This window comes from Leuciscus leuciscus (genome assembly GCF_965113295.1).
Source record: "Leuciscus leuciscus genome assembly, chromosome: 7".
In the NCBI taxonomy this organism is placed as follows: Eukaryota; Metazoa; Chordata; class Actinopteri; order Cypriniformes; family Leuciscidae; genus Leuciscus; species Leuciscus leuciscus.
The window spans coordinates 32,591,231-32,618,904 of NC_138731.1; the positions used below are offsets into that span (position 1 = coordinate 32,591,231).

At 37.5% G+C, this 27,674-nt stretch overlaps 1 protein-coding gene and 2 long non-coding RNA genes across 17 annotated transcripts in view; 2 read left to right on the forward strand and 1 right to left on the reverse strand.

The window, feature by feature from the left end:
• Window positions 1–27,674, reverse strand: part of caska (calcium/calmodulin-dependent serine protein kinase a) — a 163,537-nt gene that overhangs the window by 64,319 nt on the left and 71,544 nt on the right. For all 15 annotated transcript variants that reach the window (XM_082174505.1, XM_082174496.1, XM_082174504.1 and 12 more), the window contains exon 2: window positions 13,574–13,686. In XM_082174505.1, coding sequence (XP_082030631.1) covers window positions 13,574–13,686 — 113 coding nt within the window. The remainder of the gene's footprint in view (window positions 1–13,573; window positions 13,687–27,674) is intronic.
• The window catches only part of LOC309502238, a 209,991-nt gene that overhangs the window by 60,650 nt on the left and 121,667 nt on the right, over window positions 1–27,674 (forward strand). The window lies entirely within an intron of this gene.
• LOC309502239 lies at window positions 13,693–21,004 on the forward strand. Its single transcript, XR_014207209.1, has 3 exons — window positions 13,693–14,521; window positions 16,193–18,200; window positions 18,255–21,004. It is a non-coding gene; the product is annotated as an uncharacterized lncRNA (long non-coding RNA).

Below are 27,674 nucleotides of genomic sequence, written 5' to 3' on the forward strand. Positions count from 1 at the left end.
TCAATGCTTTCTGTGATATCCAGTAAGTGTAAAGTACCACATTTGTGCTAACAACACAATTAAAACATTTGTAGTAAAATAAATGTTTCACCCTCTTTTATTAGGCACAGATCCATTCAAGTCTGTTGCAAAGTATTTTTTAACAGATTGTGTGTCAGAGCTATTCTGGGGGTATTCCTTACAACAGGGAATGATATACTGCACATTAACCGTTTGAATGTTATGGAGAAATGTGCTTCTCTTTTAACTGCATTAACATTTAATGTCCTCCTGCTGCAATATAGCACATATGAGACACAGAGGCACAGAGGAGAATATGGAAACAATCAGTCACCCTGACGCGGTAAATAAAGAGGACTGAGACGAACGCAAGCAATCGGCCCATTTATAGAGCAAAGAATGGGAAAACAATGAACATATATCACTCTATGAAGATAAGCAGGCAAATCAACCTGTGCACACAAAATTACATTAGTCTGTGAAACACACATGGTACCTGCAGAAGAATGAGCACCATCACTCACACAGCACCATAACTAAAGGAGTGAAATATTCTCACAATCACTCGGGCAATTTACAACCGCAGGAAAGACCTTCAATTCAATGGCAACCATGAAGCCGCTCTATCCTTCTCTCTTGCTCTATAAAGAATGAAATGTATGGCACTCTCTTTGAAAGCAGATGAGAGTTCTGAAGGTTGCAGAGAGTGCTGATATTTTGCCCTGACCTACACCTCAGGATGAGGACTTCCATATAAATTGAAAAGAATATATATATATATATATATTGTGATCACCAATTAAAATCTGAGAGTGACATACTGAGACAAAAGTTTAAAGTTCCAGTGGCTTTCACTAATGGCGACTAAAAGTTGAGAGATATGTGAAATATGTATGAAATATACAGCTGGCAATACAAAATTAAGCAACTTCATGACTAATGTAATCATTTTAATGTGCTTTCATTTGGTCATTACGTTTAAGACTTGTTAGACTAGTTTTGTGATCTTAACTTGCAAGAATTAGACTGTTAAGAAAGAGTTTGTTTTATTAAAATTTCAGTAGCAAAATAAGCATTAGAATTAGCTAATTTGATTCATTTCTGTAAATTGATTCAAACCAATGATTCACTCATGAGTTTGGATGATGGCTCATGAATCATTCATTTCTGTCTTTTAGTAAGTGGACAAATATTGCTGATTGAATTGATTCAATGAAACGGACAGTTCCCAGAAATTAATCAAAGAGCTTAATGAATTATATTGGTGCCTAATGCCTATATTTGTATATGAAATATCATATGCAGGCATTCATGTATATATTTCGTCATTATGAGAGTATCATATACAATTGTAAAGGCTACAAGTCCCAGCATGCTTTTCATAGCTTCACAATGTCTTCATGCAGCCATAAAAATGACATTACAAAGCCCTAAGGTGCACAGTGCTGCTGAACCTGAAGAATCAAAAGAGGAAAAAACACAGCAATAATAATTACACCCAATGTGATGAATGAAATGTCATTGTTTGCTCAGGCTGACATACACCACCCTCCCACTGGTCACTGTTGTTACCTGTTGTAATGACAGAGCTTTCCTTTCTATGAGGACTCAAAGGCCATGTACACACTGCAGCTAAACTCAGATGTCCATTCACCTTTTAGTGCTTAATCCTGTTCTGTACACACAGTTCAGTCATTTACAGGAGTGACAACAGCATTCTACAGCCACAATTTTAGACAAAAATTCTATGCAGTTTATATGGAACCGAACTGAACAACTACTTGTTGATGCCGTTTTTTAACGTGCATCAGAGAGGTTTCTCTCTTCTGTATGTGACATCACAGGGAAAGCGGTAAAAGCCTTGACTCGTTTGTGTTGCCAGATCTTGCTAGATAACAGCGAACAAGAACAAGCCCACAATAAACTGAAATAACTTCAAATGTTTTACTGTATGCTGAAAATAAGACCAAAATGTCACGCCCCACTTTGCTCGCTTTAATAACTCCATAAACCCGAGCGCTTTAAGAGCCAAACTGAAAAAGAAGCCAAAAAAATTATACTTATAAGTGGACATGGCTAATTTATTATAAGCATAAGCAAAACAGAATGCCTCCGTCGACTGTGCTTTAAGTTAAAATTGCTGAGCATAACGAACATTTTGTTGCTGTAATATTTCTTTGGTCAGAATAGTGGGCACCAAACACACGAGACGGCAGAACTTTGCTATGGTTACCACAATGTCAATCATCGCAGTTTCGGGAGCGAGTCATGTTCCGTAAACACACGGAACGATAATTTATTGGACTCACTCCCGCATTGGCCAAAGATACCGAACCTTATCAAAGACACTCTCAAAGAAACTGTTTATAATCTTAATGAGTTAAACAACACACAGATGAACTGATAGCAGTACAACCAGCTAGTGTGATGTGAACTACTTACTAGTATGTTTTCTATACCGTCTTCAGCTAAATGAGCGAAATCAAAATTTTGTTTTTGTGAAATAAAATACATAATACATGCAATAAACAGCATAATTTACCTATATATATTTTACTCAAATGTTTTAATAAATGAAAAATGACATGCAGAGACTCAAGGGCACATTTTTCACATTTTGCAAACAAATCATTGAATCAGAGTTTTGAATTGATTCACTGAATCCGACAGTTTAAACTGATTTACAGAAACAAATCAAGGCTTAAAAAACTAGTCTAATGGGGAACTTTATGACCTATTAAAAGCACATTAAAATCATTACAATATTCACAATGTTGCTTCATTTTATCATTTTTTTAATGCCAGCAAAATCATTGCAAATAAACCACTTAGTTTAACTAGCGTCACTTCATAACCCTACCCGTAAATCTCAATCCTTAATTTACAAGTTGAAAATCCCTTCAAGCATAGGCAACTCATTTGAATGCAAATACTTGGACCAATCAGCATGCAGACACCTCAGGACACATCTTTCAGGCTACGAACTTTCTGCTTAAACAGGAAGAATCTCCTACAAAAATGTGTGTACATGAAAATTTCAATTTGTCCAAAAATAATAAGCAGTGATTATTTCCACAAAAAAAGCACGAAAAAAAAAGCATAAGTAGTGTATGTCTAGTTTACTTGCTGTTAAGTGCACCAGCGGATCTGATGCCATAAACCTCTCAACATTTTAGCAAATCCACTTATGAGTTCTTCCTAAGAAGTGTTCATTGCATTATTCCAGGATGCTTTTTCCTGGGGGACTAATAAAGACCTCTGCAACCTGACTTATAGAAGTTGTGTAAAGTCGGCCAATTGGAATGAAACTGCAGCAATGTCATGCAATTTCTTTGTGTGAACAAACCGTAGGAAGTCTGTGAGTGTGCCGACTGAGGCTGAGACTAATTCCAAGATAAAAGTTATGCTGGGCCACGACTGAAGCATATGTGGCCTCTCTCAATCACACCAGCGCTGTCACTAACCCGAGTAAACAGTGATCCATCAAACAGAGTATCAGAGAGCCACCTGACGCTGAGTTCCACTAACTAGCCGATTGACCCCCGAAGCATTTATAAAATGACATCCATCCCAGCCCCCCAAAAACCAAAGCACAGGACCCATTCAAAGCTTTAGAATCATTCACCACACTGCTGTCATATATCTCAAACAAACACTCAAAACAGTTAGTCAAAGAACAGATCAGTGATGGGAAAGGATATAAACAGCTCTAGAGGGAAATGGAGAAAGATGTTAAAGTGATTCTTGTAGATGAAGGCAGAAGTAAAGCCCTTCTGCTTTACAACCGGGCTATTTCTGTGCCCTCTTAAACAGAAGAGGAACATATGTCTTTCTGAAAGAGGAGTCTGAAGGTCCAAATTAATGTCTTTCTGAATAACAGCCTGTTATCAACTGTAGGGCAATCATTTTAAGCTTATTTCTAAATTATAGCCTACACACTCAAACCCACACTGTGTGGAGAGCGCTGACACATTTTGACACATTCCAACACATTCAGTGAATGTTTCTTCAACTATAGGAGCATGTTTGGCCCTGTGGACGTTTAGAAGAAAAAAAGCACTTAAAATTCACTTCTCACTGTTCACTGCTTTATTTCTGAAATGTGTTATTGTGTTTAATAGTTTGCAAATATGCATATAAATTATTTTTTTAAACTTTTTTTATTATATATTATCTCACACCAATATTACAGCTTGGTTGAAAACGTCACTATTTAAATGCTCTTCACTGTCACTGTTGTCTCCTAAGTAAAAAAAGTACACTTACATTTGAATGTATAAATTTGATATAGCCTAATAAAATTGATATAAATATATACTGAAATGGTCTGAATTGGTTATTTCACTATTCATTTAGATTATTAAAGCATTACATGAAATGTAATAATATTTGTATGATTTTTATATTCTATCTGGATCTGAAATAAAGGTAAAACAATTGTATTTTTATTTTTAAATGTGCATCTGCTAAAGGTTAGCTTTTTGCTAGGAAAACACATATACAGTAGATGTCTTCAGTGCTAATAGATATATAGTAATGTGACCTACGTACATATAATATTTTTATTTTTTTAAGGTTCAAATCTATAAGTTTTAGTCAAAATCAACCCCTGCGATATATAAGTGACCGTAGATGAAGGAAAAACCCCATACAGAGAGACACACAACATTAAGCACTAACAACATCTTACTCAAGCTCAACCTGTGCACACCGACATGGATTTCACGTCATGTAGAGACAAATCAGAGGCTGTTAACAATTAACATAGTCACTCTTTTATTTTTAAATAAAGAGAGAGAAAGTTGCAGTCAGTATGTGATTCAAAGGTGCTGATGGGGGACTAACTGAGTTTCAAATCCACACGCACAGTGTGCCCTCCATGGCTCCCATGGCACACAACACTGCTGACACACATATCCAGCAAACACACACCACCGATGATCTCTCAGCCCCCTCTCAGTTTTTTTTCAATGCTTTTTTATAAAAAAAACAGCATACAGTTTTATAAAAACAGCATACAAATATATAGAATAATATAATGTAGAAATAGTACAGTTTTATTCTATTTGAATCTAGAGCATAAATACTACAAATGACAATTTGCACTGCTGAGAGGACTATTGTCCATCCCCTGGCCACCCTTCAAGAACTGTATACATCCAAAGTGAGATAAAGGGCTCAGAAAACCACTCACATCCAAGCCACCTTCTCTTTGAACTTTTGCCGTCTTGCCGGCTATACAGAGCACTAAACACCAGAAAAGATTCTTCCCACAGACAATCTACCTCCTTAACAGTTCTCCCGACTGTGTAACGATAACTATGTGCAATGCCACTTACATTTATTTTAAAATACCCTTCCTCTTCTCATTCCCTGTTAATGTTATTGTATTTGTATACAGCACACATGTACATACAAATGTGTCTATTTCGTTTATTTATATACACAGTAGATATTATTATCTTATTCACATTTCTTTATTTTTTATTTTACTAATCTGTGTACTGTTCGTTGTCTCTGCGTACCGGAAGCTTCTTCTGTCACCACAACATACAAAAAGTATAGGCAATAAATCTCCTTCTAATTCTGATAAAAAGCAGTGGCACAGCTACAACGCTAAAAGACAAGATATTACATTTGAGAAAAGCCATTTACCATCGGTTCTGTTTCGATTTATGACGTGAAAGGCACAGGAGGACCTAAAAATCAATACAGCATCTTTTTTTTCATTTTGTAATTATTAAAGAATAAAGAAAATCCATATTTCACAATTCTTTGTTGGGGTGCCAAGCTTCAGAATAATTCCACACATACAGTAAAGAGGGATGTTCAGTTAGAGATGTGTCATGGCTGAGTCAGCTCTGAGTAGACTTACGGGATTTATGGTGAGGACAATTCGAGAATAGGTAATAGAAAGACCCTCAGTCCCTATACATGGGGCTGGGTGGTCCATTCGTTCTCAAGGCCCTTGGTGAATACACTTCTTATCACATCGAAGAAAAAAAAAAAGTTAGAAACAGATGTACTGGATAAATCAAAACAGGTTCCAAAATATTTTGAGGGCTGAATATATAATTATGGGCCAAAGTTGTATACTTTGCTTCAACTCCAAAACTCAACCATGAGCTAAGATGTTTGTATCAGCAAACATCTCTAATTAGTAATTACAACAAAATAAAGTCCTTAGGACAAAAAGAAAATGATCAAAATGTACTGTAATAATCTAACATCAATGAGACAGAGGTTAAGATGAGAACATCCAATTAAAAGCCAGCAGGGATGTGGGTACATTTGGCCTAATCTTTAAGGCATTGGACTAATAATGATCGTCAACAAAGGCCTAGAAAGTGTTCCTTCTCTCTCTGTTGTATCCTTCGGCTCCATCTCTCCTCCTTTAGAGGCAGGTTGGCTGATTACAGCAGGCTTCTGAACAACCTAATTGTCTTTTAAGTGTTGTAATAATCACAGCGAAAGTGAAGGGGTGTCCATCCCACCGCTGGCATGGGTTACAGATGCATGGCTTTAGCACCCTGTACGACATATTATATATATATATATATATATATATATATATATATATATATATATTAATATTAGAGTTGTCAACATAAATGCGTTAACACATGCAATTAGTTCAAAATCCTTAATGTATTAAAATAATTTAAAGCAAATAAATTACTAAATACGTGAAATTGCGTCATTAAGGTAATTTACATCACACAGCCAGCTGATCTTAGAAGTCGGGAGTTTATCACACTGGTAACCCTGATAGGTTTCTATCCTGATTTCTATAGGCTATCTATTTAATTCTATTAAATTTTCTCTTCTCTGTTTATGATCAAATTATTTTAAGACGATAAACTCCGCCAAAGTTTTCCGTTTAATGATCCAGTAGGCAAATTCCTTCAAACAAGCAAACCAGGCTGATTACATCAGAGTTGGTGTTTTTAGTGAATTATTCATTCCAGTGTGTGCTTCGCTTTAAAACACGAGCTCATTTTCTGTGATTGTTTCTGAAGAGCGCAAAATACAGACTTTAAAGAATGTCAAAACATCTGGCTGTAAGGCCAGATTTTAAGCAAACTACTTTCTCTGTTGGATAAAGCAAACCAGATTCTCGCTAGTAAAGTTTTGATGGATGTGGATTGCAATCAAGGTAAAGATGATTGCAGTGGCGTACAGGAGTCGTACAGTAAGCATGCGTGGTTCCGTCATATTGATGCCCAACTAAATCGTGTATGTGCGCTCTCGATGCACTGATCGCACATTGTATTTATGCACAGACACATTTCAATACATTCACGTTGTTTCCACACACTTTCAGAATATTTTGATTTGTCATGTGCGTGTTGCTGCGTTTAGTAATTTGACATCTCCATGTGGTCCTGTTCGGTATTGCAACTTGACTTGTCTACAATGTAAACAAGCTCTCTGCTATTGCACTGAACGCATACTATACACTGTGAATTCTGAAAAGTTTCTTTCTGCAATGTTTTTTTCTTCATGGGTCCTTAGGTGTGCACACATTTATGAATTATATGGACCTCTTATATCATTTGGTAATTTGGTGTCCTTTTGGAGTCTTATTTGAAAAGACACCTAAATTTACCTTGAAATAAGCTTGCAGAAAATACAGTTTTGTGAGAATCACCCTTAAATCTGATGGCTTACCTTGCTAGATATAGCAAATGATGACGAAATGAACGTGTTAAACAAGATAAATGCTGTATGCTTAATTTCACAATAAGGGTGTGAACCGTGCGATTACTCGCAACTACAACAGTATACTCTGACCTAGAAACTGATGTGACATTAACCAAAAGTAAATGATGTATTAACTTGAACCATAAAGTACCTTGAGGATGCTTTTATTTGCATGTCTGTGTATAGTAAAAAAGTAATCTGAAATAAGGCTCTACCATCAGTGCTCTAGCAAAACACAACCTTTGAAAAGTTGCTAAATGCTTCTGGAGAGAAAGAATAAGCTAGACTTTTTGATATCTCAGGGAGAAGAGGTTGAAACAAAGCACACTGATCTGATCCATAGGGAAAAACAGTTCACCCAGGCTAACAACCTCTGTGTCTACAGCTTTCTGAGCAAATCATTTCATGATTCAGTGACTTTATACAAACGTTGCGAAGGAGCAAACATGAAAAGCAATGGAGGGTCTTTTAAATTATAATTGTGGATTTCCCAGAGGCTGTTCGAAGGCTTTCTTCTCTGTATATTTCCTGAATAGAACCGCTTTGAAAAACATACACAAAACACTCTCTTTTCCAAAAATAGCACTAGATAAATTGGGTAGCTAAACAAAAAGGTAGCAGTAACCTCAAAACAACCTCTTGTTGCAGAAGACACTGCTGGAGCTCTGTATTGGGGATGATGATGATGATAATGGTTACAACATTTAACATTCGGCTGTTTGCGTGTGCAATGGTGAAGACTTTTGGACCTCCCGTAGAGAAGACAATAAAGGAGTCCATCTCTCTGCCTCCTGGAGGCGGCATTCCCTTCGATTCTGGACAAATTTCTCGAAGCATTGCAAGACTTTTTTTTCACCAAGATCAATAGAACCCCACTAACGTTCGATTGCAGTCCTCTGGACCACACACATTTTCAAAGAATTTGCTTGGGGGGAAAAAAGCACAAGGTGAATGACAGGGGGTTACAGAACGACCAGAATTCATATAGAGAGAGGAGCTGTGTTGTCTCTCTCGCATGTGATGGCTTATCTATGACTCTGAGAGCTGGAGGAAGAAAGACCTTTTTATTCCTGTAGTAGACGGAATAAGAATGAGTGAGTCTAAAAGTCCTAGAGCACTTGGCAAAGATGTAACAAAGCAAACGTGGTGAGCTTTGAGGGATGGGTTGTCTTTTTCAAGGAATGAAGAACAAAAATATTTTTTTCCATATATTATATAATCATATATTATATTATTAATATAAAGTATATAATTGTGAATACTTTTAATTATAAAATGATAAATATAATAGTATAAATGTATTATAAAACATTATATATCATTTTATAAAATATTTTAATGTAGAAAAAAATATTTGAAGCCAAATGAAGAAATATCTGAAGTAACCTTTAGCAATGAGTTTAAGATGAACAGTCATTTGATGATACAGACATGTGAAAATGTGCACTTATATGAGAATTTAAAGAATGAATTTGAAGTATAAATGTATTGAATGAGACCAAAGTCAGACACATGGTTTCCTTTTTGTGATAACATACGGTGATTCCGTCAAGTAAGACATCAAGATTTTAAACTTAATTTTGCTACAGTAACTCACATCAGCCATAAATATCCACTGTGTATGCAAATAATGTTCAACATAGTCACTCACACACTTGAGCACTGCCTTCATTTAAAATAAACCTCAATCTGTCATTAGGAAACTTAAACCACACTGAATATAACCTTTATGGTCGTTTATGTCCATCAGTAACAGAGAATCTGAGCTAAGTGGCCCTCATGGGCTTTCTTTAGCTTTACGGTAAGTGCTACAATGGTACGTGAAAGCATCCGTACTTCAGAGTATTGATGTCCTAAGTGCAGCTATAACAAAACACTGGATTCAAGCAAATAATAAGAGTGTGTGTTTATAGACCCTAAACACAGAATGGGTTTTATAGAGTTTGGAGAGGATTTGTCACAGATGGCTAGCAGCTGGCACGGTGACCTTAAGGTGCTACAAAAGCACAAAATATGGCACAGATGACAGTTCAGTTTGCCCCAGCTTAAGTCTAGACGACACAAAACGATGGGTTTTGAGATGTGCCAACAGCAGTACAGCGTTTTAAACAGATGTATACAGGTGCACAGACACTAAAAATGCTAGTGGCGCTTTTTTCACCACCTGTTAATCATAATACAGTAGATAGGATAGGGGGAAAAAAAACTTCATACAAAAGCGTTATTTTTATTTGACAGTAGTCCTCTTTTCCCTGAACATAGCACATACTGAACCGTACCGAAACCATGAACCTAAAACCGTGATACAAACCGAACCGTGAGCAATTTGAACCGTTGCACCCCTATTATTTACATAATGTCTACACTTTGTTATAATGAGAGAATTTGCGAGCGTGCAGAACTCAGCACTGGACAAAAACTCCGGCTTTGAGTGGTGAGAGGATTCTAACTTAAACACCTCTGATTGGCCTGCGTTCAAGAAAACAATGTGATTGGCTACACAGCTCAACGCTGCAAAAACAGGTTGTAAATAGAAACCTTTGACACTCTCCTGAGTGCAAACACACATAGGCACTGGATCCTTTGCCAAGTAGGCTACATAATCAAATTAACAAATATTACACCATTTAAAACATTATTAAAAACACATACTGAGTTACTAAAACAATCTTTGTCAAAGAATACACTTGTTTGTTCACCGTTTGAATGTTCTTGTTTCCGTTTGTTTAATTTCAAGATCTGAGGTGAATTATCCATTGTTGCTTGACTACAAATCTGGGAGCACTGAATGATATTCAAAGTCACATTACACGCTTTTAACATTAAATAAAGCACATAAACGGTACTATCATTGCCACACTTTGTGTTTGTTGTTCCAGCCGCGACGTCGCAGAAAAATAGAAACCGTTTCTAATATAGAATCGTCACATGTCGCCGTCACGGCTGGTTAGGACAAAAACTCTGATTAACATGGAAAAGATACCTTTTATCCAGTGTCGTGGCGTCACGGCACGTGTAGTTAGGAAACGGTGTAAGCCTTGCCCAGCCTTTCACATGCTCTGTCTATGACTATTTACCTTTGTTTATTGTTCTGTCTTATTCTGTTCATTGGTTATTTTATTTATGAATGGATTTTGTTGTTTTTATGAAACTGTTGGCTGACAATAGATCACATTTAACTAATCGTAACTGTCAAATAAGTTTTTATCCCATGTATTGTAAAATTATGTAATTTGAGAGTAGCCACTAAGGTCCACTCAGTTTAAAATGTGTGGCCTCACCATTGCTTCACTTATATCAAGAGAAGCTTGAGTCCTACATCTGTATCACTGGCTGAGAGTATTTGTCATGGTGTTAGAGGCGAGGGTGTGTGTGACTACAAATAAACCACAGGGAGGCAAAGTTCATTGAGTTGCTTCTTTCCTGCACACAGAGAGGAACAGACATTTGAAAGGTAAACACAGTGAAAAAAGTCATTTTAATCACTGAGTCTCATGGGTTTTACAGTAGATTCTGAAATACCAGCATGAGTGTGTTCCCTCCCACATAGGAGGAAAAACAGATGGGAGGTGGGCAGAGTGTTTGCCGAGACTGTGAAACTCAGGAGAGATGAGACAGAGGTTTAGCAGTGGACTGAGATAACACAAAGCCCTGGGCAAAGAGTTCTTTCTCACATGCACACATATTTAACATCCTACCCAAAGATATTCTCCCTCTTAAGAGAATTCACGCTGAAACTGTACAGCTATGTTTCCATGCTTGCACACACCCGCACTGTGATAGAGGAAGTGCTGTACAGTGAATCCATCTGTTTAATTTCCAGTGATGTTAGTTTGTTGTTTTGTTACTAGGGCACAGCCATCTTGAGCTTCAACGGTCCGTGACGTCACTGGCATGATAGGCTACCTTGACAGCTCCAGCAAAATGGCATATCAAGAGCATAACAGATCGAGAGGGGGGCCTTATTGCATTGCATTATTTGCATTGCAAAAATTGTGATCTGTCCAACAAGCGAATATAACACCTCCGATGCCATCAAGGACCTAATAACCTGTTTGCAAAATGATTGTGGCAAAAATGTGACCACGGCAGGTCCTGTAAACAAGTTCCACTCACCCCTTAGTTGTTATCGTGATGTTCACCTTCACCGCAGATCACCTTGCTAAATTAATCCGACATTGAGGATGCTATCCAATATAAGCAATATCCATCGACGACACCCGCAAGATACTTGTTAGTGTGATTTCAGCCGCTTTCAAACTGCGTAAGAGAGACGCGGTGGCGCGCCTTGCCAGTTTAAATTTGACGAGCGCACACGCCTAAACGCAGCGCGTGCACTAAACTAAATTATCTTTATCGTCTTATTGCATTTAAAGTGTCAAAAACACAAGGTTCACATAAACAGTTGGTTTTGTCTTAAGTGAATGTATATTTTAAAGTGACAGCAGTCTATATAAGAATCAATCAGTATATGTTTCATTCATACAGTGAAGGATATGCAGTTTTATTATTTCATTTGATGATTCAATTTCTTACTTATATGCTGTTTTTAGTGTTAGCTTGTAAATCTGTATTACCATACTGTCAAAATCAGTCAGTTCAGTCTGAGTAGCCTGACATAACATTAGTAGCCTACAGTTGTACCATGCCAGTGACTTCATCAAACACGGCTGCGATCTTATAACAACAAATGTACATTTCAGTATTGGGAAAAACTTCATATATGTTTTGTTTTTAGTATTATTTTTGAATTAATTTGTTTACAATTTTAATAACCAACATGTTATCGAATTATATTTTGTTCGTTTCAGTTTCCCTTTAAGTCTATGTTTATGTGGTACTCCTGTCCTTATTTAGACAAGCTTCACATTGATCCGCTGCCAAAATGGAACATTGCAAAGTGGCAGGGAAACAGAGAACAGTGAGAGGCAGTTGTTTAATCCACTTTAAATAAGTGAGTGTGATCTAAACAGAAGAGGATGAAAAAAAAGGTGTGACATACTTAATTTCTTCTAATTTCTTGGATTAAAAAATACAGTAAAAGCAGTACTATTGTGATATTACAATTTAAAATTACTTTTTTTCCTGTTTTAATATATATATATATATATATATATATATATATATATATATATATATATATATATATATATATATATTTATATCAAAGTAGAATTTCCAGCAGTCATTACTACAGTCTTCAGTGTCTGATTTATTTAACAAAAAAGAATAATATATTTTTGCACACACAACTTGAGAAACATCTAGCTAAACCAACATACACAGAGCAAGACTTGGAATACACCAAACCCTACTGTTTCTAGATGCTCCCTAAGGTGTCGTTTAAGATGAAATATGTGATCACACATAGAGCTGCTGTACAAAGAGTCAGGTATTCAAGGTTACTGTTTCCCACTGTAATGTACTGTATGATCAGCAGGCCCATCCATTATCTCAGCAAAACACACATGCTGCCCACTCATGGTATACATTACAGCCAAGCAGCACTTCATCTATTTTCACATCAACAAAGCAAAGCTAATTCCACAGTAAATTCTGGACAGCTGTATTAGTTACTGTAACCACAGACGTTAAGAAGTTGAGCCGGTGGTCTGGACTGTTTATTTTGCATTAGAACAGGATTTCCTATCCAAAGGTTCCTCTTTAGAGAGTGGCTGATCAAATCAACATAAACACAGACGTTCAGTTTGGTTCATTTCCAGCCATTTCCAAAGAATTCAATGATTATTCATGAGAAAACACTGATTATGTATTTTGAGCTCCGGAAAGGTCACAGCTGATAAATTCTCCACAAAATCATCAGCTAAAAAGGAAAACAGTTGAAAATAACAGAGATGACGTGTCTTACCCTCTGTGCTGAGGCCAGGGCTGGAGGTGAATTTGGCCACATCCACAATCTTCACTGCAAACTGCTGACCCGTCTCCCTGTTGATGCATCTTCTTACCACGCTAAACGGCCCCCTGAAAAGGAAACAAAAAGGTAAATTAGAGTCCTGCACATTTTGGGTTTATTGATTAAGTCAATATCAAGACAGGATGAGCAATGGTAAAAATAATCCAACAGACCAAAAACAATAATTGGATAATAATACACAAGCCTGAACCTCCAGTGTAAACAGCTTATTTACATTTAGTTGGCCCCAGCATTGCCTTTTTTTCCTCTACTCGCAAAATAATTGAGCTATTGTTGCTGACTTGCTGTTCTGGCCCATAAACCTGTTAAATTTAATCTTTAAATGGTGAGATTACACAGCCATAATCCATTCAACAAAAAATATTCACACTGACAGTGATACACAGAAACAAAGTGCCCAGAAGTCATTCGTTTTCAATCAATTTGAGATGGCATTAATCGTTGACAAGGTAACAAAATTTAACATTATCCAAATAAGCAGAGAACTGCAATGACGCTGACAGTTATTACAGCTGATATATGACTCATGTGGAAACTCTTTTGGAGGAACAATGAGAATTTCAGACACTGTCATTATTGAGCCATACTGTATATGGCTCAATAGCCAAAAGTTGAGCGGCTGAAGTGAGAAGCCTACCCTCTTTCTAGGAATGGAGAAATGCTCACAGCAGCAATGAGAATGATGGCAACACTCTGTGTGGGCTGAGTGTTTGAGGAACAGCAGGGAGTATGGGGGCTGGGGAGAGGTTGGCTTTTCGTGAGAAGCTGTGATCAGACTTCCCAAAGCCTTTAACCCTGCTCAGCATGAGCTCAGGGTGTTTCTGCAGGCCTGAAGAGAGATGGCAGCAGAGAGATCACTGGAGCAAGTTTGTGCTTCTGTTTGTGTGCAGTGGGTTGTTTTATTGTTTTATTAGGATCCCCATTAGCGGCCCATTTAATGGCAGCTAATCTTCCTGGGGTCCTCTTTAAAATATTCACACAACATAAAATTACACAAAGCAATAACAACACAAATTACAATCAAGAAAATTCAAACGTTGCAATTACGTTCAAAATATTACGAAGTGAAAGAACATGACAATTTCCAGCTTTCATGAGATCATTTGCAGCAGTTCCTGGGTTACTGTCCTCTTAAATTTGTATTTGTTCTGAATTCTGCGTGATGAGACAGAGTCGATTCCAAATAGATATTGCTCTGTAAAGTGATGTGCGTTTCAGAAAATTTGTCCTGGGAAGCGGAAGTTTTATGTCACCACCTAGTGCCTGCCTGGTGGCATATAAGTGTCCACTTCCTACAAAAACAAGCTGCTCAGAGAGAAACTGTGGCTGTTTCATAAATACTGCATTCCACAATATTAAAGTTAATCGTAGTTTGATTTTGTCGTCAACTGTAAGCCAAGAAAGGTGTGTATGCATCAGGGCCACGTTAGTCTTAAGAGAGCACTGGAGGACAGTCCTCGCTGCCCTATTTTGTGCCACTTGAAGCTTACGAAGGTCTTTTTGTGATGCAGACGACCATATAATTGGACAGTTTTCTAAATGACACAGAACAAGAGACTGGACAACCTGTTTAGCAATGGACATAGGAATATATGACATACATTTTCTGGACATTGCAATACCATTCCCCATTTTAGCTATCATTCCATCAATATGAGCTGACCAAGACAAGTAAGAATCCAAGGTGACGCCCAGTAACCTGGCTTGCATCACTTGTCTTAGCTGCAGCCCATTGACTGACAAGTTCAGAGAGGGCTGGGTAGTTAGTTTTGATATTTTCCAGAATATCATAGATGTTGATTTGTTTACATTTAAAACTAATTTGTTATCTTTTACCCACTTGCTTATATTCTGCAAGTCATGATTTAATAGATTTGAGACATCATGAGGAGTTTTTGCAGAACAGTACAGTGTGGAATCATCTGCATACATAACAACAGTTGAATGTTTCACAATATAAGGTAAATCATTTGCAAAGATCGAGTATAGCAAAGGCCCAAGGCAGCTACCCTGGGGCACACCATAATGTATTGTCTTAATAGATGAATATTGACCATTAAAGAACACCCGCTGCTTCCTATTGGATAGGTAACTCCCCATCCATGACAGAGACGAAGGTGTAAAACCATAGCATTCTAATTTTTGAAGCAGTATTTTGTGATCTATCAGGTCAAACGCTGCACTAAAGTCCAACATCACTGCTCCTACTAATCTGTTTGCATCGATTTCTTCTAACCAGTTGTCGGTCATATGCGTTAAAGCAGTACATGTGGAGTGACCCTCTCGATGTGCATGCTGGTACTTGGTGATCAGCCAATTAGAAAAAAAATATTTATAAACTTGTTCAAAAGCAATCTTTTCCATGACTTTGCTGAGTAAAGGTAATAGACTGATAGGTCGGCTATTCTGTCCTGTAAATGTGGCTCTTTTATTTTTAGGCAGTGGTATGATTTTAGCCTCCTTCCATTTCTCTGGAAATATGCCCTGCAACAAACTTAAATTGACCAAATGAGCAATGGGAAAGGACAAAGCTTCAGCTGCCACCCTAATAAGCTGTGCAGTGGGTTGATTGGCGATAGGCCTGTTTTCTGTATCTGTGCTACAGGTAAAGATGTACAATCAGTCGTTCGATACTTCAAAATAAATACAGACAGAATGTAATGTGTAGGGGTCTTGTATCATCTTAAAGTGGACCATTTTTATGATGACCATCTAAATGTACATTATCCCACTTATATTTCTACTTAACAAATAGGATAATACATGTATTGACAAGGAAAACTTATTTAAGTAAATGCTAACTCATTTATTTCAAAAGAGAGGAACATTTTATTTCTCATTATGAAGCTTTAAAAAACATTAAACAATAAAATAAAATCTGGACAGATCAACACAGGAATCAATTTATCCAAGTTTAAATCTTTTATTCTTAGGACTTAGCTTCAAGTTTGTTAGATCAGAATCAGATCATCTCTCGTGTAGTAAAAAAATACTAAATTGTTCCTCTACAGTGAGGGGAAATGTGCTGGTGTGATATTTACATAGAATACACTAAGCTCAGCATGGCCACATTTTCAAACTTGACATTTATTCTCTATATTACTGCCGGAGAGTCGGTAAGAATTTTCACCCTCCTCCTCAGGTACGCAGGTTACATTTCATTACAGACGACCCAGTTCACTCTGCCCCACAGATATCCAGGCAGACATAAAAATAGACAGACTTTATGAAATATGTGTTGTCAGAACCTCTCTGTACAGTTCCCTAGGTCAGTGCTCTGGAGAGAACACTTTCTGGCTGACTTCTGTCTTCCTGTCATCTGAGTTCTCAGGCTGAACTGTTAACAAACTGCAGGTGCATTGAACGTGTGGAGGACAAAGTTCAGCATTGCTAGACTGTGGCTGCGTCCAAAAGCTGATAAATGCTGCATTTCAAGGTCGGAAGGCATCAACTCATGTCTGAAGACAATGTTAGCTTAACTTACTGTCTTCCTGAGATACCTTCATCTGACCAATTTTTGAAAGCAGCATAGATGTATCCTTAACTGCCTTTGATATCCCACAATCCTGTGCGTTCCATTCCATGACAAAAATAAATATGGCATCTGAAAGTTGCGGTTGATGCTCAGTTTCTGTGAAAGTGTAAATATTTGACCAACGTTTACCACTTTTGATGTTATTTCTAGCAAGAACTAAGGAAAACAGCTTGTAGGCTATAATTGTCAATTAACGCTACATTTACCTCAAGAAAGCTATTCAATGTCCATAAACTCATTAGTTAGCTAGACAAATAAATTATATAGAAGAGCATTTTGTTGAAAATGCACTGTATTATTTATTCATTATATTTTTAATTAACCTTAGTTATGTCTTCATTATTTAATGTATGTTTGAATAAATCTGTCGTGAAAAGGTATTACAGTTCATTGTTGTTTAAATGTTATATTTCACCAACAAACAATTCTGTTATTAAAAAGTTGACATAAAAACTGCTTTACGTGTAATTTGTACAACTCAGTTTTAGCTATTTGAATGTAGAATATTAAATAGGTTGTGTGCATCCTGATTGTTTAAGTTTCAGCCCAGAATTTTAATTCCGGTGCATGCCTAGAAAATACTATTATATTAATTAAATATTTGGTTAGTTATCACCAAAGCTCTCTCTATTTTTGTTTTGTGAGGTACCTTCGTGTGCAAATTCTGCCTGCGAAGTCATTGCCTGCTAAGGCAGCGAGGCAACAAGTCAGCTGCCAAAGTTTTAGGATGCAGCCTGTGTCTGAAACTAAAGTCATTGACTAAATAGAACTTACCAAAGAACTTACAAAGAAAATACCAAAATAAATAATTTCAGACCAACTTCCAAATAACTATGCTCATAACTGATGAACAAACATAAATAAAAAATCTGCATTAGATGTAAGCAACCAAATTTGAGAAATATTGTCTTTGATGGGAACTCACAAAGAAATGCAAAGACCTAGGAGATTGTTCATATCATATATAAGTGCAAGTGTGTGTGTGTGTGTGTGTGTGTGTGTGTGTGTGTGTGTGTGTGTGTGTGTGTGTGTGTGTGTGTGTGTGTGTGTGTGTGTGTGTGTGTGTGTGTGTGTTGCCAGCAAAGGACAGCAGTTTTCAGACCAAGCTGTGCTAAAACATATACAGGACTCAGATCAGGACTGCAGTGCTCGCACATTCTCTCATTCATTCACATCTCCACAATTAAATTTTAAAAAGCAAACAAACACACAGGCTGTTGCGGAGTTCTGTCCTATGAGTCATGACTCAAGTAAATTAGTTTTTAAACAGAGCATTTGCTGAGATTTACTAAAGCAATAAGCCACAAGGTTAAAAGGTCTTGTTTGGCACAGAACAATGAACGGAAAAACCATCAGTCTCAAATTTCATTTGAGATTTTGAAATAGACACAATGACTGAGCCGCCAATAAGCCAAGAAAATCAGGGAGCTGGGCAAAAATCTTTGCGTGTTGTATCATGACCTTTACATGATAAAAGAACATGGTTTTAAGGTGTTAACATGACCTTACACATTGTCATATTATATTAAGAACTGGTTTAAGATGTTTAACGTAAAGAAAATCTAATCTCATGTCCTTACAGCAGTCTGCTGACCTTCAAGACTCTGAAAAAACAAGCAGATGCTTCTTAATAAATGATGCGATCTGCATTTAAAGCAGAAGTCTAATCTGATTCAGCTATAAAATTGCAATGCCGGCAAACTGGAGAAGAATGCAAATTGAAGAGGTGGTTGAGTGCTGCTTATTATCACTATATCTTGCTAATATGGGTGCGAGAGGGGCTGTGTTTTCCCCAACACAAACTGCAGGAGCAGATGGCATGAGGCACAAAGCCGCTTACTGGCAGAGAGCCGAGGACCAGCCATGCGTAGCTCAGAGCTGGACTCGGCCAGACTAAACTGCTAGAACTGTGGATGCATGACACTCAGAAGCACCAGAACATCTGAATGAGCTTTATCTACTCAATCTGTCATGATCCTCATGTTGTTCTTAGTGCAAATGTTCCCTAGACGTTACGTAAATGACGTTATGCACTGTATATAACACCAACCAGAAATGCAAATATAATTTAGTTGCTCTAAGATGTCTCTTTAAGGTATAAGGAATATGTGCATTTATCTTTACTGTTGGAGTCCAGAAGGAGTTCATTGTAGTAGAGTTTGATGGCAGGCTAAACGGACTGACTGAACCATTTGCGGAAAAAAAATCATACTTATTGTGGAACATCTTGCTGTAATATTCTGTAATATAACAACAGACATTTTTTTAATCAATTTTCTTCCCAACAAAGTTCTGAACAATCAGTATTTAAAGGTTTTTCATCTCGACAGTCATAATAGGTACCTTGTAAAAGTAAGAAAAGTCACAATAGTATCTCTGAAATTGCAGTTTTTCCAAAATAGAATCTAATTTATTTTATTTATTCATTCAAATTAATTATTATATTTATTATATCCAAAGGGTGACTTGCTCGCTTCAGGTTGGTGGAGAGTTCCTGCCTCAAATGGAGGAGTTCAAGTATCTTGGGGTCTTGTTCACGAGTGAGGGAAGGATGGAACGGGAGATCGACAGACGGATCGGTGCAGCTTCTGCAGTAATGCGGTCGATGTACCGGTCTGTCGTGGTGAAGAAGGAGCTGAGCTGCAAGGCGAAGCTCTCGATTTACCGGTCGATCTACGTTCCTTCTCTCACCTATGGTCATGAGCTGTGGGTCATGACCGAAAGGACAAGATCCCAGATACAGGCTGCCGAAATGAGCTTTCTCCGCAGGGTGGCTGGGCGCTTCCTTAGAGATAGGGTGAGGAGCATGGTCACTCGGGAGGAGCTCAGAGTAGAGCCGCTGCTCCTCCAGATCGAGAGGAGCCAGCTGAGGTGGCTCGGGCATCTGTTCCGGATGCCTCCTGGTCGCCTTCCCGGGGAGGTGTTCCGGGCGCGTCCCACCGGGAGGAGACCCTGGGGAAGACCTAGGGAACGCTGGGAGGGATTATGTCTCCTGACTGGCCTGGGAACGCCTCGGTATTCCCCCGGAAGAGCTGGAGGAAGGTCTAGGGAGAGGGAAGTGTGGGCGTCTCTGCTTAGACCGCTGCCCCCGCGACCAGGCCCCGGATAAGCCGAAGAAGATGGATGGAAATTAATTATATTTATTTTATATAGAGCTTTTAATTATACTAGTAAGAAACTTCACAGAGATATTTAAGATTTATAATAGTTCTTTGCGATTGTTTCTTGTAAGACTGTACGAACATGTCACACTGTGGGATCTCAGTTGTCATTAATGTCAGACTGTACGACAGTCAAGACGCCTTAAAAACGGACGCACGCATGAAAACTCATACAGTTTTACATCAATCCAAACGTTCGGTGACTGTGCGCTGCATTACTTGTGCAACGGAAATGGTGGCTAGCAAACAAAAACAATCTCCAGCGTTAATTTTTATCACAGCGAAGAAGATGTGTGTGGAGCAAGTGGTAGTTTGTTGTTGTCTCATTTCAAACTAATTGCATCATCGCATTCGGCTCTCCAATTGGTTTTTGATTTGATAGTTGTCGTAGGAGAAGTTACACTACAGGACTGTGCGTCAAATCTTCTGACACTGCCAGAATTTCGTCGGAGGTAAAGTTAGATCACAACGGTCATTAATCTGCTGTTGGCGAACATTTCAAACTAGTGATCAAAGACTTAGGCCTAGGATCTGAGGAATCTTTTAGGATTCTCAACATTTGTCTCAGACGACCAAATCGTAGCCAAAATGCTACAGTGTGCACCTGGCTTTACTTAAAAACAAATGAAAAGAAACACTAAACTTTCTTTTTTCAGGGAAAAAGAAAAAGCATTAAACGTACACTGTGGAATTTTTTCTCCACTAGGGGTCGCTAACATATTTACAATAACAAAGGCGTAGTTTGATGACGCAACATTTGCTAAGAATTATGGATCTTGTCGTCAACGTCAAGCCGACCGATCTAATAATGTTTATGGATGACTGAATACATCGATGCTTTTATCATGACTGTGATATGAAGCAGTTCGGGGTTGCTAAGAGACAGCTATCAGCTCCTCCCGCGGATATAAAAGGAATGGACATCTCATTCTACCGAACTAACATTACACGCGAGTGCAGAATTACAACTCACAGGTCAGTTTATTAGACAAATTAAACTTGTGAGGTAACGCAGCGCTGTTTCACTTGGTCTACCATTACACTATCACACTAAACTGCATTTGAATGTGTTGAAATGTATGTGTTAGTTTGTCTGTATGAGACTAGCAGTAAGCTAGATCAACATTAGAATAACATACAGATCATATTCTGACATTTTATCATTGTTGAACTATATAACATTGATTAGTTTTATGTAAATGTGCTCACCTGTTTAATAAAGTACATGTAGAAGCGGTCGAAGTCTCGGACGTGGAGCTCTCGTTTATATACTGTCTATGGGAGCTCTAGGCATGTCGAAAACACCGCGCTGATATTGATTCTCAGTTTAGTTCTCCTTTTTTATCCAAAGTCTGCTTGCCATGGTCCATAATGTTTGAACGAAATAACAACAGCGTGCAGATAGACATTGCGAACTACAGTGGTCCACGTCTGTCATCTTGGTTACTATCAGAGGGCTCTGGTTCATAGCTCTGGTTACCATGGCAGTACAAGCGGAAACCAGGGACAACGCGGATATGACGCCATTGACTGCGACAAAACGGAAATAAAGAAACGTGCCGTGTCTAAAAATTAAATTAAAATTTCTCCTGGTTTGAAAGTTGTTGGAAACAGTCGGGATAATGTAAGTACACAACTAAAAAATATATATAACATAGATATAGTGATTTTTGCTATTTTTAAAGCAAAAAAATTACATATTGTGCCTTTAAACAACCAGCACAGAGAGGAACATGTGAGGTGCACTGCTGTGCTGATTTATCATGGCATCCTGAGAGCCTTTGCGAACCGAAGCGGTGCAGTAAGTGTGCATCGGCCATTCGCTCCCAGCAGCTGCTAGAGATGACAGGCACAAGCAGTGACATGCTGTAGCACACAGCAGGGATGCCGTGTTTGGTGCCAGAAAGAACCAGGCAGATTAGATAAGGCCAGTGCAGACATGAGAACAGCGGGTACAGGTCACATGCAGGATAAACAAGCCTGAGTAAACCACTTTACAGTAAGTCGAGCAGGTGAATATTTCATTGAAGTGTCTTTCTGTGCAAAAGTGCTGAACGCAGGGATCATAAATAATGATGGACAGAGAAGATGTCCTCTGCAGCAGTGCATGACTGGGGGATACGTGCCGGCAGGCAGAAATATGAGGAAGGAAGGAAACGCAGAGTAAAAAACACAGAGAGAGGTGACACAGGAAGATGAGAGAGAAGAGAAGTAGAGAAAAAGATATAGAGGAAGATGAGAGAATCGGTCAGACACACAGCGGGGAAGAACGCTGGTGTTTGTGACAGCTGGTATCGGTTACAGTGAGCAAGAGATGATGGCGTAGGTGTAGGGTTTCTCCTGCGGAAGATAACTTCTCAGACGGCATGTGTGCGTGGGTACCTGCAGTACACCTGACAGCTCTCGGCTGTATGCTGGTGAAACTTGGCCACACTGCAGCCAGAAAATGTCATTTTCTCCTAGAATGGGACGATACAGTTTATATTATATTATATACGGAGAGAGCATCTGCAGGAAAAGTGTCCAAAACATGACGTGATTTATATTGAGAGCTTCAAACTAACTTATAAGCACACAGTTTAAAGCGGCATGTCCTCTTGTCAGATGCATGTGCTGTTTAATGCATTTGATGCATTTGTTTTCTTCCGTACATAACTTGAGCCTTACGGTTGTATCCTTATCTGTAAATGTTAGAGATTCAAATTCAGAAAGTATTCATTTCACATAAAGGCTTGTCCTGACAGTAGGCACGTCTCCGTTAGACTTCCCTGAACCAGCGAAGATGGCCGCAAGAGTGTCAAAGAGACCATAGAATTCTGACTAAAATAAACATTTTGCAAAGTGGAAGTACTTAAAATCTTCCCAGGATGTAGGAAGAGTGTAATTGAGAAGTTTAATTGAAAGATAGAGCCATAGTTTGTTCAGTAAACCACCGTTTAATAAAAAATAACGTTTTGTTTTTTTTCTCTGCCATGAGGATAAGAAAACTATGACAAAATTATAATTTTTGGGTGAACTATACCTATATCAATATGGAAGTATGACATTATTTTATTAATAAAATGATACTCTAAATAAGAAACTAAAACTGCCAGTAGGTGGCAGTAAATGTCTAAATGAGTAAGTCATTGAGTCATTGATTGATTCATTTAATTCGTTCAAAACGCTGAATGAAGTAAATGGCTCTCTTTATGAATGGGTCATTGAATCCTTGGTTCATCCTATTCTATATTTTGGGATATATTGGGGCTCGGAGACGCAAAACAGTTCTGCTCTGGCTTTATAGGTAATATTTTTGTCGGCAAACTTGAGCAAAAACAGACAATATTATGTCTAAAATATGACAAATATTAACTTTTTATTTAACTTTTGTATAAAATCAATATCACATTTGCACTTGTGGTACTCGTGTGATATAAATATGAGACAAAAATACGAGACAAAAACTCATAAAGGGGCATTTTTGCCCTGATATCTTGAATTTTAGGGGCATTCTAACAGCATTCTATACGCTACATCACACAGTGAGTTATTGTTCTGGTTCGTCACTAATCAACCGTTCGAAATTTAAGATGACCTACGAAAGGTCTGGGGCGGGATGGGTGTTTTAAATGCGTTGATAATTTTATTTCTCCACCTAAACTAATTCATTAAATTAACATGATAAATCGACAGCCCTAATTATTTTGATAATTTAGAATGTAAATATACATCGGTTTAAATATACATTTAAAAAACATACACATTAAAAGCTAATTAAATACTGACTAACTAAAATCATCATTCTGCCTCTGCATCGCTCTGTCACATAAATGACATTTTTAGACTCAAAACGCAGACAAGTTTGCAGCACTGATATTAATTTGACTACAATAATCGTGGAACTACATTATTCAAAATCCACTTGGCCCCCTCAGTTTGATTGTGCATGTTGCTGCTACCTATTTTGAAGTCCCTCCTTCCCACCTCAAAAGCATAGGATCAGGATGTCAAGAAAGAAGTGTGTTCGTTATACATAAGGCAAAGGGTCTGTGTGTGCACAGGTGTGTGTACATGAATTAGTGCGTGTTGTGTCAATATGTGTAACTAAGGTCAATGCATAAAGCAGATGGAACGACCTCACTGCAGTAACAGGCAATGTGGCAGGCAAATGAAGAATCTTAGTTAAGGCCTTAATTAATGTTCGCATTATCCACTCAAAACAAACACCATAAACGCCAAGTCAACTCATCTTGTGTTTCTAAGAGAGAAGTAAATATGGCCACTAGAGTTATTAAAACAAAGGAAGAGTGACAGGAAGAACTAGCGTTCAAGAAAAACATGTTTGTCCAAGCATGAGAGTGTAGTCTTGCATAAATTAATTTGAACTGCTAAACAAGATAAAATTGTGGTATTCAGCTGCAGAACTTAAAAAAATGACAAGGCTTTACAATAAGGTTTACTTGTGTTAGCATTAGTTATATTTTTTACAGCATTTATTAATCCAAGTAAAATTTTAAGTATACTATTCATTATTTATTCATGTTCATTAATATACATTAGCTAATGTTTTCATTACATTTTTTGCCATTTTGAACTTATACATAATTAACTTATATTAAATACACGATTCAACAATTATATTAAAATCAATAACAAGAACTCATTTCATTTAATCAAATGTGGTTTAGAGTAGAGTATCAAAACCACTCGCACATGGCCTCAAGGAATTGAGGCCATATTCATTAGAAGTGGATATGAAAAGGCTTTGTGTTCAACAGTGTCCGATTTCTTGCACTTTGTTTAATAAACTGCACTGTGCTGTACTGCACATAATTAACACAAGAACTCACTCACGCTCTTTATGGCAGAATTAGCTGCCTGATATTTAACCGTAACTGATAAAAGGGTTGAACGATTGTGTTCACTGACAGGGCAGTGGATATTTCATTAGAGTGAGATGTAAATCTAGATGATTAAGACACTGCCATCGCTCCAACACTTGAGTTTGAACTGCAGTAGACTCTGAAAATCATCTCCAAAATTGCATGCCATCTAGAAGACAAGAAAGGGGAAAAGTGGGGTTTAAATAAAAACCCGCTCAAGTGACTAATTCAAGAAGGAAATGAAACTAAAAGGAAAGGAAATCAGCATCTCAGTGGCTAATTTTATAAAGATTAGAGCCACTGAAGCCACAATGGAAACCGGATGATCTGCAATAGCTGGATGCAGAGGGTGAAAAGGAGGCCTTTGGAGAGATGTATACTGCTTCAGCTCTCCACGGGACATTCAGGAAGTCTTGGAGGAGTGCAGCTGCACGAAAGAGCGACCAGTGCTCTGAACTCATCAGTCTGTGGATTGCTCTGTGAACAACTGCATTGGACCAGGGTTTTTAAAAGCCAACGTTTTTTTTTTAAATGTCTTGAAGCAGAAATTGTCTTTATTTAAATAAATAAAACATTTCTAACAATAAAAATAATAAAAAATAAATAATTAACAAAAATAAATAAATAAAAATAAAATAAACAAATACACTTAAAATAACATTGCTAAGCCAAATTCAACAAAAAGTTATTTACCTTTTTTTTTATTCTGATTTGTTATAAAACATTAATTAAAGAATTCATAATTAACACAGAAAAACTTTAAGCATGGTGTATTTTGGATTTAGATTTTTGGATGGTGTATTTCTTCGCATTGCTATATTCATTTGAAATTCCATCATTTCATGGCAATACGTGATTAGATTTGAAGTGCACCAAACGATCACAAACAGTCTATTATGTAATCGTAACTGGCCTAGAGGCAACACGGCCTTACAGAAAAGAAAAAGGACAGATAGGCTATTCCAGTACCTTAATACTCCCTTTCAGCTCTAACAAATCAAAATCACAATGTCAGCCTAGATACAAACACCCACACACGTTAGAAAGGACTTTAGAGACATGCCCGCCAGGGCAGGTGAGATATGTGAATCATAAACCCTTCCAGTTTAGCTCAAAAAAAAGAAAAAAGAAGAGACCCTCGTTCTAGAATCCCCATCTGTCCCTGGAACGTGATTTAAAGAAAGTCCCTCCGTGTCCTTACAAAGGGAATTCATCACAAAAAGAGGTCAGTACTGTAAATGTCGTGTGTTTTACAGCATGCTCGTCCATGGCCCAGCGAGTGGATATTATAGCCTTCAGCGAAGTGGAGAAACAGGAGGGGTGTGTGAGGGGACATGCTGCAGTATTTCTGCCCCCTGCATCTCTGACAGCACACAACAGTCAATAATCGCATACCACCCGCCTGCGAAAAACACACGCTGGAAAACTGGAGGGGCTGTAGAGACTGTTTTTACTGACTGCTCTATTTGTGGTGCTGGAGACTGAGCAGCTATGTTTCAAATACTAGTGAACTGCCTCGCTGTGTCTATAGACCAGGTTTATAGACCGCAAAATAAGTTTGATGCTGGTCACTATTCACTGCCATTATACAGATGAGTGTGAGTGTAGAGAAGTGAAATTTTGCACTTTTAAATTTAGATCCACCATTTTACCAGTCAACAGTAGCTAGCGTGTGCGGTTTTATTTATTTGGGGTGGGGGGGAGGGGGTGCTGTAGGCCTTGTTAGACTAATAAAATGAAAAGTAAAATAAACAAATAACATTAAGTTACTTCTGTTACTAAATAAACCAGTAATTGATGTCATACAATCATAAGTCTGATTTGCTTTAATGGTTAGAAGCTATAGCCTATATAGGCTAAAAATAAAAAAATCACTAACATGATGCTTGTAAATTAAATAATTGTATATATAAAGTTTATTAATCTGTAAAAAAAAAAAAAAAAAAAGCGTTCAAACAGATGATCACAATAACTTGAATACAAGGAGATCTAAAATAACTTTTAGATTTCTTTTATCAGAGGCTTAAGGTGGCATCTTTTAACTTAACGCTTCATGTGTTGACGACTCCATTGCTGTAGACCATCTACAAATGTTAAATCCACAAATAAAATGTTTAGGTTACAACCCAATCTGTTTGAAGAAGTAGAAAGTTTTTTTATTTTTTTTATCTTTCAATGTATTCTTGTTATAAAAAGAACTTGAGAAACATTTATTTAGTTCTAACAAGTAAGCTTTTGAAACAGGAAAGATTGTTTTATTTTTTTATTCTCAATACTAATTGAAATGAAAAATAATTAATTTAGAATTCCTGCACTGGAGAGACTTGGTGTTTTCCCAAATAAAGTTAAAAAGATATGTACATATCGGTATCAGCATCGGCCAAACCGAGTTGAAAAATATCAGCATATCAGAAAAATATCAGCATATAAGAAAAATATCAGCATATCGGCAAAGTTCTAATATAATGCATCCC